The 18,062-nt window shown below is 34.6% G+C and overlaps 1 protein-coding gene across 1 annotated transcript in view; it reads right to left on the reverse strand.

The window, feature by feature from the left end:
* The window catches only part of LOC103077476 (WD repeat-containing protein 78), a 97,441-nt gene that overhangs the window by 4,854 nt on the left and 74,525 nt on the right, over positions 1 to 18,062 (reverse strand). The window contains 1 exon segment of the mRNA XM_082931175.1: positions 17,823 to 18,017. Within this exon segment, the coding sequence (XP_082787301.1) occupies positions 17,823 to 18,017 (195 nt within the window).

Here is an 18,062-nt window from a genome sequence, read left to right on the forward strand (position 1 = left end):
CTGCTGAAGGGAAAGCTCCCTGCAGACTAAATTATGACATGAAGCAGAACCGTGAAGGTGTACTGCTGACCTGACCAGCTGAAAGCAAATAGCTTCTGGTGGTTTTACCAACAGGTATTGAGGGAAAAAAACACATTTGTCATATCAATAGCTACACACCAGGTACCATGAGATGTGTTAATTTGCTCAGGCAGTGAAACCGTATCTGAAACAACAGCTGCAATTGGAGTCACCACATGGTTAAGTTTACAACAATCCACTGTTTTTCTCTAGGATCCATGTGTTTTCTATGTAAGCGAAACAGATGAGTTGAACGGTGAGAGTCAACAATTCCTGCATATTTCAAGTCCTTGGTGGTAGCATTAATCTCTGAAATCCCTCCAGAAAGGTGGTATTGCTATGATGTGCTATTTTCATAGGTATAGGCAGCTCTAGTGGCTTCCACTTTGCCTTTTCCTCCCATATTAGCCCTCACTCCACAGGTCAAGAATCACATGTGGGGATTCTGCCAGTTTCTGAATATTTGTATTTCAAGTATACATTCTGGAACAGGGGAAATAACCACAGGATGATTCAGTGGACCCACTGTGAGATGAACCTGATCTAAAATTCTGTAGATCTCCTGACTTTTACAAGTCCTTACTCTGACTTGTAGACCCCAGTGATGTTTTGGGTCTCCCAGAGCTAGTGTGAACTCAGAGCCACTGTTCAGTAATCCCTGAAATTTCTGATTATTTCCTTATCCGCAATGCACAGTCACCCTAGTAAAAGACTATAGATCCCTATGGGGAAAGCTGGGATAAATATTAACAGTATACATTCTTGGCAGTGTAGCGTGATACATTCTCAAATGGAATAGGTTAAGGGGCTGTGACTTTGTTTTTTAGTGTTTCAAGTTAGAAACACTCGACCTAGAACTCTACTGCTTACATAGGTTAAGAATTTACAAGAAGTCTGTCTGTTATGGGCTGAATCATTTCTCCCCAAAATTCATATATTGAAGCCCTAAGAATGTAGTACCTCAGAATGTAATAGTATTTTGAGACAAGGGCTTTAAAGAGGTGATTAAGGTAAAATTAGGCTATTAGTGTGGGTACCAAGCCTATATGATTGGTATCCTTATAAGAGGAAATTTAGGCACACCAAGAGAGACAAGGGATGCACACACACAGAGAAAAGACTGTGTAAAGAGGCAGCAAGAGGGTGGCCATCTGCAAGCCAAGGAGAGAGGCCTCAGAGGAAACCAATGTTGCTGGCACCTGGATCTTGGACTTCTTGCCCCCAGAACTGTGAGGAAGTAAATTTCTATTGTTTAAGCCACTCAGTTTGTGGTAATTTGTTATGGCAGTCCTAGCAAACTAATATACCACCTACCAATTTCTCTTCTAAGGACATCATAATCAACTAGCCAGTGCCCTGGGTCTCTGCAAGTCAGACTATTCTCATTACTGCCTTGTCCCCATTATGGTAACCACGCCTACATTTCCTCTGGCGATTAAATGCTGCCCTTTAGCCCCCTCACCCTCAGGATCCAATTACCCTTATTGTATTTAAGGCCCCAGTTCAGAGGCAGCAGCTCTCACTATAAATTCTGACCTACAGAAGAGTGACCACAGAGCTCTTCAAGGATGTCAGGGCTCTCCCTCACAAGTTTATTTCTCACAATTGTGGTGAAAGGTATGTTATCTGGACTCTCCTGGAGTGACCAGGCAGGTCATCATGATAAGTCCGCTCCAACGTTAGAACGTCCCTACGCCTTTGGATATCTTTCTTTAGAGTATACCAAGACAGTTCTGATACTTCAGCTCCACTTAGTAAAGGCTGCATTTTGGTCCGTTATCAGCCAACCAAATAAAAAATTCTTAAAGCCATCTCTAATCCTTAAACTACATCACTGTACCCAGAATCTCCGCTCAGCGGAACCATATTAACTTTGACCTGATCTGACTTTATATTCCTTCCATCATTATCCTATACCCTTAATACCCATTTCCACCTATATTCCTCAGATCTCTGCCTGCATAAATTAGCAAACTCAGCACTTGATTCTCCAAGAATTATAACAAACCAAAATATGTATGTACCTAACAACTTCAAAATACATGAAACAAATAAACAATCAAAACCAATAGCTCTGAAAGGAGACATAAATACACAATTATAATTGGAGATTTCAACACTCCTCTCTCAATAACTGGTAGAACAAGTAGGCAGAAAATCAGATGACCTGAACATCACTATCAACCAACTTGACCTAACCAACATTTATAGAACACTCTATTCAAAACACCAGAATATATGTTCTTCTCAAGTGCCATAGCACATTCTTTAAGATGGACCATATTATGGACCATAAAACGACTTTAGACCACAATGGAATTAAATTAGAAATAAGAGAAAGATAGCTAGAAAATTCCAAAATATTTGTATATTAACACATTTATAACAACACATGGGTCAACGAAGTCTCAAGAGAAATTTTTTAATATATTTTAATGAACTGAAAATACAACATATCAAATTTTATGAGATTCAGCTAAAGTACTGCTTAGAAAGCATGTATGAGAAAAGAAGAAAGTCAAATTTGTATCTCACATGTGATCCACCCATTCCACTCCTAGGTACTGACCCAAGAAAAATGAATGCAAATGCCCATACAAAGACTTGTATACCAATATTTTTACCAACTTTATTTGTAATAGTCCCAGACTAGAAACAAATATAAATCAACAGGTGAAAGGATAAACATAGTATAGGATATTAATACAATGGAATACTAGTTAGTCAGTAATAAAAAAGAATGAACCATTGATACATGCAACCACATGAGTGAATCTGAAATAATAATTTTGACTTTAATAATTTTGCTGAGGAAAAGAAGCTAGATAAAAAAGAGTCCATAATGTACATTTATATAAAATTCTAGAAAATGCAAACTACTAATCTATATAAGGATATAAAGCAAATCAGTGGCTTCTTAAGGATAGGAGAGGGGCAAAGAGGAACAAGAAGGAAGGATTATAAAAGACATGAAAAAAACATTTGAGATATACATATATATCATTATATATAATTGTATATATTCATTGATTGTGGTGATATATCAAAGCTTTTGAATTGTATGCCTTAAGCATTGGCAGTTGATTGTCACTTATACTTCAATAAAGCTGTTAAAAAATAACAGTGGTATATCACTCTTTAAATGAATCCCAGATAATATAAATACCACAGCATTTTTTAATTGTGAAAAAAATTACAATCATTGACATGCATAGGTTTTAGCTGTACAGTTTGATGAGATTTTTTTTCATGTGGGATCTTCCTGGACCGGGGCACGAACCCGTGTCCCCTGCATCGGCAGGCGGTCTCTCAACCACTGTGCCACCAGGGAAGCCCGAATTTTGATAAATATACACACTGATGTAACCAACAATCCAATCAAGATGCAAAATATATCCATCAACGGAAAAAGTTTCCTCATGCTACTTTCCAGTCAAACCTAATCTACCATAGGCAGGCACTGGTTTAATTTCTAAAACCTTGGAGTAGTTTTGTTGGTTATAGCATATCATGAAAATGGGCCCATTTGTATGCATTCTTTTGTGTCTGAATTCTTTCACTTAATAATGTTTTTGAAATCCATCAAGGTTATTATGTATATAAGTAGTGCACTCATTTTTATTGCTGAGTAGTGCTCCAGCATTTGTTTAAGCATTGACCTACTGATGGATACCTGGGCTTTTTCCAGTTTGGGGTTATTATGAATAAAGCTGTAATGAGCATTCTTATATAAGTCTTTTTTGCGGACATATTTTTTTCTCTTGGGTAAACATCCAGGAAAAGGATTATTGGGTCACCGGATGGATCTGTGTTTAACATTTTAAGAAACTTCCTAGCAGACTTCTGGGTTGTACAATTTTATACTCACACAGCAATATATGAAAAACCCAAGCTGCTCCATGTTTTTGCTAACACTTGGTTTTGTCAGTCTTTTTAATTTCAGCCATTCTGGCTAGTGTATTGATTTTAACTTGCATTTCCTTGATGACTATGTTTAGTACATTTTCAGGTGTCTATTTGTGGGTGAAGTTCCTGTTCAAACCTTTTGTCTAATTTTTTAAACATCTTTATTAGAGTATAATTGCTTTACAATCTTTTGTCTATTTTTTCATTAGTCTGTTTATCTTCTTTTTATTGGGCTGTAAATGTCCATTACATATTCAAAACTTAAGTCTTTAGTCAGATGTATGTATTGCAAACATATTTTTCTAGTCTGTTGCCTTGCATTTTTTTCCTAACAGTGTTATTCAAAGAGCAGGTGTTTTAACTATTGCAAAAGTCTTATTAATTTTTTTCCTTTATGCCTTGGGATTTTTGTGTATTAAGTATCTTTTCTTACGCTAAGATCACAAATAATTTTTCTGATATCTTCTTCTAGAACTTTATAGTTTTAATTTTTACATTTAAATCTATGGCCCATTCTGAGTTAATTTATACATATGATATGAGGTGACAGTTGATCTTCATTTTTCTGCCCATATGGATATTCAATTGTTTCAGCACCATTTTTAAAAGATCAGCCTTCCTCTACTGAATCACCTTGGCATGTTTGTTAAAAATCAATTGACCATATAGGTCTGGACTCACTACTCTGTTTCGATCATCTGTATGTCTATCCTTAGACAAATACCACACTGCCTTGATTACTGTAGCTTTATAGTCACTTGTAATCTGGTGGGGTAAGTCCTTCAACTTTATTCTTCTGTTTCAAGATTGACTTAGTTATTCTAGGTCCTTTGCTTTGCCATATAAAATATATAATTATATTGTCAATTAATTATCTTTAAAGAAATTTAAAATGGTGAGAAATGTCTCCTACTTTTACTCACATTTTCAAATTCTAGCATTCTCCATTTCTTTGTTTAGATTCTGGTTTCTATTATTATTTTCCATCAGTCTGAAGAACTTCCTTTAATATTTTTTACAGTGCTGGTCTACTAGCAATGAATTCTCTCCGTTTTTGTTTGTCTGAACATGTTTTTATTTCACCTTGATTTTTGAAGGATATTTTCTCTACATATAGAATTTTTTAGCACAGTAAAAATGTCATTGCACAGTCTTCTGGCTTCTGTTAAGAAATAAGGGCATTATTAGCTTTCTTCCCTAAATGTAACGTGTTTTTTCTGGCAACTTTTTAACATTCTTTTTTTGACATATTACTTATAATGTGCCTCAGTGTGGTTTTCATTGTGTTTATCTTGCTTGGGTTTCATTGAGCTTCTTATAATTGTTGGTTTAAAGATTTTTTTCAAGTATGGAAAATTTCTAGCTACTCTTTCTTCAAATATTTTTCTGCTTTCCCTCCTCTTTATTCTAGTACTACAATTCCAATTACATGCATATTAAATCACATGATCTTGTGACACAGGTCACTGAGGCTCTTTTTTGTTTTGGCCTTGTTTATCTCTGTACTCCAGTTTGGAATGTTCCTCTTGCTTGTCTTTGAGTTCACTGATCTTCTTCAGTTTTCAGTATTCTGTTAAACCCAAACAGTAAATTTTTCATTTCATGTATTATGTATTTCAGCTCTAGAAGTTCTATTTGGTCCTATATGTAGCTTTCATTACTTTCCTCATTGTATTCTTATTTTCTTTAAATCCTTAAGCATATTTTTATAGTTTTTTCTTTAATAAACTTTATTTTTTTAGAGTAGTTTTAGGTTCACAGCAAAATTGAACTCAAAGTGCAGAGTTCCCAAATACTCACACACAGATATATGTACAGCCTCTTCCAGATCAACATCCTGCACCACTAGTACATTTATTACAATCAGTGAACCCATACTGACAAATCATTATCCCCCAAAGTCCATAGTTTACATTAGGATTCACTCTTGGTGTTGTACATTCTATGGGTTTGGATGAGTGTACAATGACATGTACCCACCATTATGTATCATGCAGAATAGTTTCATCACTCTAAAAATCTTATGTGCTCTGCTTATTCATTTCTCCCAACCCTCTAATCCCTGGAAATGCCTGATTTTTTTACTGTCTCCATACTTTTTCCCTTTCCAGAATGTCATACAGTTGTAATCAGAGTATGTAGCCTTTTCAGATTGGCTTCTTTCACTTAGTAACACACATTTAGGTTTTCTCCATGTCTGTTCATGGCTCGATAACTAATTTCTTTTTAGTGCTGAATAATATTCTATTGTCTGGATATACTGCAATTATTCATCCATTCACCTACTGAAGAACATCTTGTTTGCCTTCAAGTTTTGGCTATTATGAATAAAGCTGCTATAAACATCTGCATGCAGATTTCTGTGTGGATATAATTATTCAACTCCTCCAAATACCAAGGAGTGCAGTTATGGACTGAATGGTTACAGCATGTTTAGTTTTGTAAGAAACTGCCAAACTATCTTCCAAAGTGGATGAACTATTGTGCATTCCCACCAACACTGAATGAGAATACTTGTTGCTCCACATCTTTGCTAGCATTTGGTAGTATCAATGTTTTGGATTTTACCTATTCGATAGTTTTGTGGTGGTATCTCATTGATGTTTTAATTGGAAGTTCCTTAATATATAATGTTGAGTATCTTCTTACATGCTTATTTGCCCTCTGTATATCTCTCTGGTGAGGTATCTGTTAGGTCTTTTGCCCATTTTTTTAAATTATGTTGTTTGTTTCCTTATTGTTGAGTTTTAAGAGATATTTGTATATATTGGATGAGTCCTTTACCAGATATGTCTTTTGCAAATATTTTCTCCAGTCTGTGACTTGACTTCTCATTCTATTGACAATGTCTTTCATAGGGCATAAGTTTTTTTAAATTATTTTTATTGAAGTATAGTTGCTGTACAATATTATATAAGTTAAATATGTACAATATAGTGATTCATAATTTTTAAAGATTATACTCCATTTACAGTAATTATAAAAACTGGCTATATTCCATGTGTTGTACAATATATTCTTGTAGCTTATTCTATACCTAATAGTTTGTATCTCTTAATCCCCTACACGGCCCCTCCTACGTTCCCTCTCCTCACTGGTAGCCACTAGTTTGTTCTCTATATCTGTAAGTTTGCTTCTTCTTTTGTTATATTCACTAGTTTTTTGTATTTTCAGATTCCACATATAAGTGATACACAGTACATGTCTTTCTCTGTCTGACTTATTTCACTTAGCATAATGCCCTCCAAATCCATCCATTTTGCTGCAAATGGCAAATTTTCATTTTTATTTTTGGCTGAGTAGTATTCCATTGTATATATATATACCATATTTTCTATATCCGTTTATCTGTTGATGGACACTTAGGTTGGTTCCATATCTTGGCAATTGGAAATAATGCTGCTATGAACATTGGGGTACATGTACCTTTTAGAATTAGTGTTTTTGGTTTTTTTGGCTATATATCCAGGAGTGAAATTTCTGGGTCATACAGTATCAATATGGTATAACTTTCTAATTGTAATGAAGTCTGGCTTATCAATTATTTCTTTCAATAGATCATGCCTTTGATGTTAAATCTAAAAAGTCATCATCATGCCCAATATCCTCTAGATTTTCTCCTGTGTTGTCTTCTATGAGTTTTATAGTTCTGCATCTTACATTGAGGTTTGTGATCCATTTTGAGTTAATTTTTGTGAAAAGTGTAAGATCTGTATCTACATTCTTTATTTTTCCCATAAATATTCAGTTGTTCCAGTACCATTTGTTGAAAAGACTATCTTTTTTTTCAATTGTATTGCCTTTCCTCTTTGGTCAAAGATCAGTTGGCTATACTTATGTGTATCTATTCTGGGCTTTCTGTTCTGTTTCATTGATCTGTGTGTCTATTTTTTCACCAATACCACACTGTCTTAACTACTGTACCTTTATGGTAATTCTTGAAGTCAGGTAATTCCAGTCCTCCAACTTTGTTCTTCTCCTTCAATATTGTGTTGGCTATTCTGGGTACAATAGTTTTTTTAAATTCCTTGTCTTGAGTTAGTGTCTCCCTACAACTAGGGTACCTGCTGGCACTGGTGGGGAACCCTGACACCCAAGGAGACGGGAAGAACCCCCAAGTGAACCGGATCTTGGTTCATGAGCTGGGGGTTGGGCCGGCTCTGCAGCAGGAGCTCCGAGTCTGAATCACTGGACTAACAGAGAACCTCAGACCCCAGGGAATATTCATTGGAGTGAGGTCTCACAGAGGTCCTCATCTCAGCACCAAGACCCAATTCTACCCAACAGCCTACAAACTCCAGAGTTGGAAGCCTCAGGCCAAACAACCAGTAAGACAGGAACACAATCCTACTCATAAAAAAAAAAAAAATGAGATGGCAGAAAATTATGTCACAGATGAAGCAGTAAGGTAAAAACCTACAAGACCAAAAACCTGAAGAGGAAATAGGCACTCTACCTGAAAAAGAATTCAGAGTAATGATAGTAAAGATGATCCAGAATCTCAGGAAAAAAATGGAGGCACAGATTGAGAAAATACAAGAAATGTTTAAAAAAGATCTAGAACAACTAAAGAACAAACAAACAGAGATGAACAACACAGTAACTGAAATGAAAAATACACTAGAGGGAATCAATAACAGAATAACTGAGGCAGAAGAAGGAATAAGTGAGCTGGAAGACAAAATGGTGGAAATAACTGCGGAGGAGCAGAATAACGAAAAGAGAATGAAAAGAATTGAAGACAATCTCAGAGACCTCTGGGACAACACTAAACACACCAACATTTTAACTATATGGGTCCCAGAAGAAGAAGAGAAAAAGAAAGGGACTGAGAAAATATTTGAAGACATTATAGTGGAAAACTTCCCTAACATGGGAAAGGAAACATTCACCCAAGTCCAGGAGTGCAGAGAGTCCCATACAGGATAAACCCTAGGAGAAACACACCAAGACACATATTAATCAAACTAACAAAAATTAAACACACACAAAAAATATTAAAAGCAGCAAGGGAAAAACAAAAAATAACATACAAAGGAATCCCAAAAAGAATATCAGCTGATTTTTTGGCAGAAACTCTGAAGGTCAGAAGGGAGTGGCAGGATATACTTAAAGGGATAAAAGAGAAAAACCTACAACCAAGATTACTCTATACAGCAAGGATCTCATTCAGATATGACAGAGAAATTTAAAACTTTTCAGACAGTTGAAAGCTAAGAGAATTCAGCACCACCAAGACAGTTTTACAACAAATGCTAAAGAAACTTCTCTAGGCGGGAAACACAAGAAAAGCAAAAGATGCACAAAAACAAACCCAAAACAATTAAGAAAGTGGTAATAGGAACACACATATCAATAATAACCTTGAATGTAAATGGATTAAATGCCCAAACAAAAGACACAGACTGGCTGAATGCATATAAAAACAAGACCCATTTATATTCTGTCTACAAGAGACCCACTTCAGACCTATGGACACATACACACTGAAAGTGAAGGGATGGAATAAGATATTCCATGCAAACGGAAATCAAAAGAAAGCTGGAGTAGCAATATTCGTATCAGATAAAATAGACTTTAAAATAATGAATGTTACAAGAGATAAGGAGGGACACTACATAATGATCAAAGGATCAATCCAAGGAGAAGATATAACAATTATAAATGTTTATGCACCCAACATAGGAGCACTTCAATACATAAGGCAAATGCTAACAACCATGAAAGGAGAAATCAACAGTAACACAATAATAGTAAGGGACTTTAACACCCCACTTACACCAATGGACAGAACATCCAAAATGAAAATAAATAAGTAAACGCAGCTTTAAATGATACATTAAACAAGATGGACTTAATTGATATTTATAGGACATTTCACCCCAAAACAGCAGAATACACTTTCTTCTCAAGTGCTCATGGAACATTCTCCAGGATAGAGCACACCTTGGGTCACAAATCAAGCCTTGGTAAATTTAAGAAAATTGAAACCATATCAAGCATCTTTTCTGACCACAACACTATGAGATTGGAAATAAATTACAGGAAAAAACTGTAAAAAACACAAATACATGGAGGCTAAAGAATACATTACTAAATAACCAAGAGATTGCTGAAGAACTCAAAGACAAAATAAAAAAATACCTAGAAACAAATGATAATGATATGCAATGATCCAAAACCTATGGGATGCAGCAAAAGCAGTTCTAAGAGGAAAGTTTATAGCAATACAATCCTACCTCAAGAAACAAGAAAAACCACAAATAAACAATCTAACCTTACACCTAAAGCAACTAGAGAAAGAACAAACAAATCCTCAAGTTAGTAGAAGGAAAGAAATCATAAAGATCAGAGCAGAAATAAATGAAATAGAAATGAAGAAAACAATAGCAAAGATCAATAAAACTAAAAGCTGGTTCTTTGAGAAGATAAACAAAATTAATAAACCCTTAGCCAGACTACTCAAGAAAAAAAGGGAGAGGACACAAATCAATAAAATTAGAAATGAAAAAGCAGAAATCACAAGTGACACTGCAGGCATACAAAGGATTATAAGAGACTACTACAAACAACTCTATGCCAATAAAATGGACAACCACGCAGAAATGAACAAATTCTTGGAAAGGTACAATTTTCTAAGACTGAACCAGGAAGAATTAGAAAATATAAACAGATCGATCACATGTAATGAAATTGAAACATAATTTAAAATCTTTGACAAAAAAAAAAGTCCAGGACCAGATGGCTTTACAGAAGAATTCTATCAAACATCAAGAGAAGAGCTAACACCAATCCTTCTCAAACTCCTCCAAAAAAAAGCAGAGGGAGAAACACTCCCAAATTCATTCTACAAAGCCAGCATCATCCTGATACCAAAACCAGAAAAAGATATCACAAAATAAAGAAAATTATAGACCAATATCACTGATGTATGTAGATGCAAAAATCCTCAACAAAATACTAGCAAACAGAATCCAACAGCACATTAAAAGGATCATACACCATGATCAAGTGGTATTTATCCCAGGGATGCAAGGATTCTTCAGTATACGCAAATCAATCAATGTGATACACCACATTAATAAATTAAGGAATAAAAACCATATGATCATCTCAATAAATGCAGAAAAAGCTTTTGACAAAATTCAACACCGATTATGATAAAAACTCTCCAGTAAATGGGCAGAGAGGGGACCTACCTCACCTTAATAAAGGCCATATATGACAAACCACAGCAAGCATCATACTCAATGGTGAAAAACTGAAAGCATTTCCACTAAGATAAGGAACAAGACAAGGATGCCCATTCCCGCCACTCTTATGCAACATAGTTTTGGAAGCCCTAGCCACAGCAATCAGAGAAGAAAAAGAAATAAAAGGAATATAAATTGGAAAAGAAGAAATAAAACTTTCTCTGTGTGCTGATGACATGATACCATACATAAAAAATCCTAAAGATGGCACCAGAAAACTACTAGAACTAATCAATGAATTTGGTTAAGTAGCAGGATACAAAATTAATGCACAGAAATCTCTGGCATTCCTATACACCAACAACAAAAAATCAGAAAGAGAAATTAAGGAAACACTCCCATTTACCACTGCAACAAAAAGAATAAAATACCTAGGAATAAACCTGCATAAAGAGGCAAAAGACTTGTACTCAGAAAACTATAAAACACTGATGAAAGAAATCAAAGATGACATAAACAGATGGAGGAACATAATATGTTCTTGGATTGGAAGAATCAACATTGTGAAAATGACTATACTACCCAAAGCAATCTACAGATTCAATGCAATCCCTATCAAACTTCCAATGGCATTCTTCACAGAATTAGAACAAAAAATTTTACAATTCATATGAAAACACAAAAGACCCCTAATAGCCAAAGCAATCTTGAGAAAGAAAAGCGGAGCTGGAGGGATCAGGCTCTGTGACTTCAAACTATACCACAAAGCTACAGTAATCAAGACAGTATGGTACTGGCACAAAAACAGAAATATATATCAATGGTACAGGATAGAATGACCAGAGATAAACCAACGCACATATGGTCACCTAATTTATGACAAAGGAGGCAAGAACATACAATGGAGAAAAGACAGTCTCTTCAATAAGTGGTGCTGGGAAAACTGGACAGCTACATGTAAAGGAATGAAATTAGAACACTACCTAATACCATACACAAAAATAAATTCCAAATGGATTAAAGACCTAAATATAAGACCAGATACTATAAAACTCTTAGAGGAAAACATAGGAAAAACACTCTTTGACATAAATCACAGCAAGATCTTTTTTTGACCTACCTTCTAGAGTAATGGAAATAAAAACAAATGGGACTTAATTAAACTTAAAAGCCTTTGCACAGCAAAGGAAACCATAAACTAGACAAAAAGACAACCCTCAGAATGGGAGAAAATATTTGCAAATTAAACAACAGACAAAGGATTAATCTCCAAAATATACAAACAGCTCATGGAGCTCAATATCAAAAAAACAAACAATCCAGTTAAAAAATGGACAGCAGACCTAAATATACATTTCACCAAGGAAGACCTACAGATGGCCAAAAGGCACATGAAAAGATGCTCAACATCACTAGCTATTAGAGAAATGCAAATCAAAAGTACAATGAGGGGACTTCCCTGCTGCTGCAGTGGTTGGGAGTCTGCCTGCCAATGCAGGCGACACGGGTTCAAGCCCTGGTCTGGGAAGATCCCACATGCCACAAAGCAACTAAGTCCATGCACCACAGCTACTGAGCCTGCACTGCAGAACCCACGAGCCACAACTGCTGGGCCTGCATGCCACAACTGCTGAGGACCGCATGCCTAGAGCCCGTGCTCTGCAACAAGAGAGGCCACCGCAATGAGAAGCCCACGCACTGCAACAAAGAGCAGCCCCCACCTGCAATGACCAGAGAGAGCCCACGCACAACAACAAAGACCCAACACAGCCAAAAATAAATAAATAAAAAATTTAAAAAACAACCAGAAAAAGCACTACAATGATGTATCACCTCATGCCAGTCAGAATGGCCATTATCAAAAAATCTAGAAACAATAAATGCTGGAAAGGGTGTGGTGAAAAGGGAACCCTCCTGCACTGTTGGTGGCAATGTAAATTGATACAACCACTATGGAAAACAGTATGGAGGTTCCTTTAAAAACTAAAAATAGAACTACCATATGACCCAGCAATCCCACTACTGGGCATATACCCTGAGAAAACCATAATTCAAAAAGACATGTACCACAATGTTTATTGCAACACTATTTACAATAGCCAGGACATGGAACCAACCTAAATGTCCATCGACAGATAAATGGATAAAGAAGATGTGACACATATATACAATGGAATATTACTCAGCTATAAAAAGAAAGGAAATTGAGTTATTTGTAGTGAGGTGGATGGACCTAGAATCTGTCATACAGAGTGAAGTAAGCCAGAAAGAGAAAAACAAATACCGTATGCTAATGCATATATATGGCATCTAAAACAAAAATTGGTACTGATGAACCTAGCTGCAGGGCAGGAATAAAGACGCAGACATAGAAAATGGACTTGAGGACACGGGGTAGGAGGGGGAAGCTGGGTGAAGTGAGAGTAGCATCAACATATATACACTACCGAATGTAAAATAGTTAGCTAGTGGGAAGCAGCAGCATAACACAGGGAAAACAGCTCAGTGCTTTGTGATGACCTAGAGGGGTGGGATAGGGAGGATGGGAGGGAGGCTCAAGAGGGATGGGATGTGGGGACAGATGTATGCATATGGCTGATTCACTTTGTTGTATAACAGAAACTAACACAATATTGTGAAGCAATTATACTCCAATAAAGATCTATTAAAAAAAAAAAAAGTCCTTGTCTGCTTTTGCACCATCTCAGTCATATTTTCACCTGTTTCTATTAACTGATTTTTCTCAGTTATGGCTCACATTTTCCTGCTTCTTTACGTGACTAGTAATTATTTTTATTGGAAGCTGTACATCATAAAATTTACAGCATGAATGACTGGATTGTGTTTTCTTCCAAACAATACAGTGTTGAAGTTTGTTTTATCAAGCAGTGAACTTATGTTCAGATTATCTTGCTTTTTAAATTAGCTTTTACTAAAGTGTGTGAAGGTAGGAGTCTAGACTAGATAGAACAATTTAAGTATGAATGTATCTGATAATAAGCTCTCAAATATATACAGTAAAATTAACGAGCCTAGAGAAAATAGAGACAAATCCATAATCATAATTAAAGATTCTAACAATACTCTCTCATTAGTTGATAGAACAAGTCAGCAAAAACTTAATAAAAATGAAAGATTTGTAAAACACTATCAATCAATTTGACATAATTAACATCTAAAGAATACTGCACTAAATAATAGAATACCCCATTTTCTTGAGTGTGGAACATTCATCATATGCTGGGACATAAAAGAATTCTTAATAAATTTCAAAGGGTAGAAATCATATAGAATATGTTCTCTGACCACCATGCCGATGTTAAATTAGAATTCAGTAAGAAAAGATGAATAAAAAATTACTAAAAACTTGGAAACTAAACAGTATACTTTTAACTAACCTAAACATCAAAGAAAAACCCACATGGAAAATTAAAAATTATTTGGAACTGAATAATAATAAAAACACAAGATAGCAATATTTGTAAGAGGCAGGAAAATTTATAGTATTAAATGCCTATCTTAGACACGAAAAAAGATGTAAAATCAATGATCCAAACTTCCATCTTAAGAAGCTACAAAAAGAAGAGATTAAATTCAACGAAGAAAAACATAAAAGTAAAAATGAAAATAACTGAAGTTTTTTTTAAAAAAGACCAAAACATTGAGAAAATCATTGAAACATGAAGATATTTTTGAAAGGATTAGCATAATTGAAAAAGCCCCAACTAGACTAATAAAAAAGAGAAAAAAGTCACAAATGACCAACATCAAGAATGAAATAGGAGATACCACTATAAATCCTACAGATATCAAAAGAATTTAAAGAGAGGATATTATAAACAACTTTATGCATATAATTTCAACAACATAGCCAAAACGGGTAAATTCCTCACAAATTACCAAAACTGATACAGGTAGGAATAGAATAACCCTATATTTGTCAAAGAAATTAAATTTGCAATTTGAAAACTTTCTGTAAAGAAAACTCCATCCCAGATGGTTTCACTGGTAAATTTTATGACATTTAAAGAAGAAATAATATACAATTTTTTTTTGAAAACAGAGAATGAGGGAAGACTTTCAAAACTCATACTATAAGTCCATCATAACACTAAAGAACTTCAAAGGAACAGAAAATTACAGAAAAATATGTTGCATGAGACTAGTCACGAAAATTCTCAATAGAGTATTAGAAAATTGAATTCAACAGTATATAAAAAGGATAATATATCATAACCAAGTGAAGTTTAACCAGAGGAATTGTTTGTTTTAACATTTTAAAATCAAGCACTGTAACTGGCCACATTGACAGATTAAAGGAAAAAATTACATAATTGTTTTAATAATTTAGAAAATGTTTTGAACAAAATTCAACAACCATTTATGTTTAAAAATGTCTAGCAAACTGGAATGAGAAGGAAATTTCCTCAAATCAGTAAAAGGCATCTATAAAGAAACTATACTTAACATCTTATTTAACAATGAAATACTGAATACCTTTATCCTAAGTTCAGAAACAAGACAAAGACATTTGCAACCTTGGGGCAGGCAAAGATTTCTTAGAGAAGACATGGAAAGTATTTATTACAAAAGGAAAAACTGATAAAACTTCATCAAAATTAAAAACCTCTGCTCAACAACAGACAAATATATAAGTTATAGGCTTAAAGAAAATAGTTGTGTATCTTTCAAAGAGCTTGTATCCAGAATATATTAAAAAAAAAAAAAAAGCTCCTACAACTTGATTTTTTTTAAAAAAGACAACTCAATTTTAAAATGTGCAAAGAACTTGACCAAATATTACACAGAAGATATACAAATGACAAAAAAAAGTTATTTAAAAGATTGCCAACGGCAGGCATTATCAAGAATGCGGGGCTTCCCTGGTGGTAGGGGTTAAGAATCCACCTGACAATGCAGGGGACATGGGTTCAAGCCCTGGTCTGGAAAGGTCCCACATGCAGCCAAGCAACTAAGCCCATTCACCACAACTACTGAGCCTGCACTCTGTAGCCCGTGAGCCACAACTACTGAGCCCATTACCACAACTACTGAAGCCCACATGCCTAGAGCCCGTGCTCTGCAACAAGAGAAGCCACCGCAATGAGAAGACCGCGCATTGCAATGAAGAGTAGCCCCCGCTCAGCAATGAAGACCTACCACAGCCAAAAAAAAAATAAAAAGAAGAAGGTGGAGCAACTCCTGTATATTTCTTGTGGGATTGTAAAATGGTACAAATAACCTGGAAAGGTATTTTGCAGTTTCTGAAAAAGTCATACATACATCTATCCAAAGACCCAATAATTCCATTTCTAGGTATTTATCTAAGAGAAATTAAAACACATATCCACAAAAAGAAACACAAAAATGGTCATTAGCAGCTTTATTCATAACAGCTCAAAGATGTACAGGTGTCCATCAGCAGGTGAATGAATATACAAATTATTATGGTATATTCATAAAAAAGAGTAGTACTCAGAAAAAAAATGAACTACTTATATACATATCAATGTAGATGAATCTCAAAAACATTATGTTAAGTAAAAGAAGCCAGACACAAAAGAATACTTACTATACGAACCTACTTATATGATATACCAAAACAATTTATCTATAGTGATAGAAATCAGCTTAATGCCTGTCTATAAGGGTGTACATTTTAACTGGAAAACAGCAGAAGGGAACTTTTGGGGTTGGTAAATATATTTTCTGTCTTGATTACAGTATTAGTTATACAGGCTTATACATTCTTAAATATATCAAATTATGCAGTTAAAATATATGTATTTCATTATATGTAAATCTTACCTCATTAAAAAATTTCCTACTATATTTCTATTTCTTAGATATATTTAAAGAAGTGATCTACCACCAGTTTTGTTTTTAAAACATCAAAATTTACAGTACTCAGTAAAATTTTAATCTTATAACTCTAAATATGGGATGAAAAATTTATATATATGATAAAAATTTTAAAACATCAACCTAATATAAGAAACATAGTTTTTCAATATTCTTAGATGTAAGTAAGCAAAAAGGTTTACATCCGTTTGTCACACACGCAATTTTGTAACCTAATTTTTTGATGTAGGCATATAGAAGATCACTTTTGACTTGAAGGATCAAGAAAGATTTCATAAAGGAGTGGGCCCTAAGCCATACTTGAAAGCTAGGAACTGAAATTGAAAAGTTGAATTAGATAATCTCTCAAATCCTTCAAAATATTTTGTGAATCTATGAGATGGGATTTGTAGCAATAAGAGTATGTAATAAAATTAGGGAGAGGTAATAAAAGCTAGAACCTGGAAAGTATAAATGGCAATGGAAAGGGGGGGTCTGATTATGAGAGAATAATTCAATGAAGGGACAACGGAGAGGAAAGAGCCAAAGGTAAAGGTCTACACCTTTTTCTTTGGGGTTCCTGGTCTGGACTCTCTTGCTACTCATATGTTTAGTGATGCAAACTATATAAAAATGTCTTCTGATCAGTGATAACTCAGTCTAGATATTGCATTTAGAAATAATAACATCATTTGATTTAAATTACTTGAGCTTAACTAAAAGTGATTATTTTTAAATACATTTTTAAAGTACAAAATCGTTATTTCAAAACAACACCATGTTTTTTTAAAAAAGATTTTTAGTGTATAATGTATTAAATACCTTTTAAAACAGGAAGCTGACGATAAGCTGCAAGTTTTGGCTGAAATATATTTTCCATTATAACTCGTTCCATAAAAAATAAGTCCTGTTGGAACTTATCAGATTTCAATACTGCCTCTGAGTTGTCTTCTTCTTCATCATGGACTTTAGCCAGAATTACATTTTCAATATCCATTAGAGAACTACCTTCACTAACTGTAAAATACAAATATGATGCAATGCTAAAATAATTCAAATAAT

Source organism: Lipotes vexillifer, unplaced genomic scaffold (genome assembly GCF_000442215.2).
Source record: "Lipotes vexillifer unplaced genomic scaffold, Lipotes_vexillifer_v1.1 scaffold134, whole genome shotgun sequence".
Taxonomy (NCBI): Eukaryota; Metazoa; Chordata; class Mammalia; order Artiodactyla; family Lipotidae; genus Lipotes; species Lipotes vexillifer.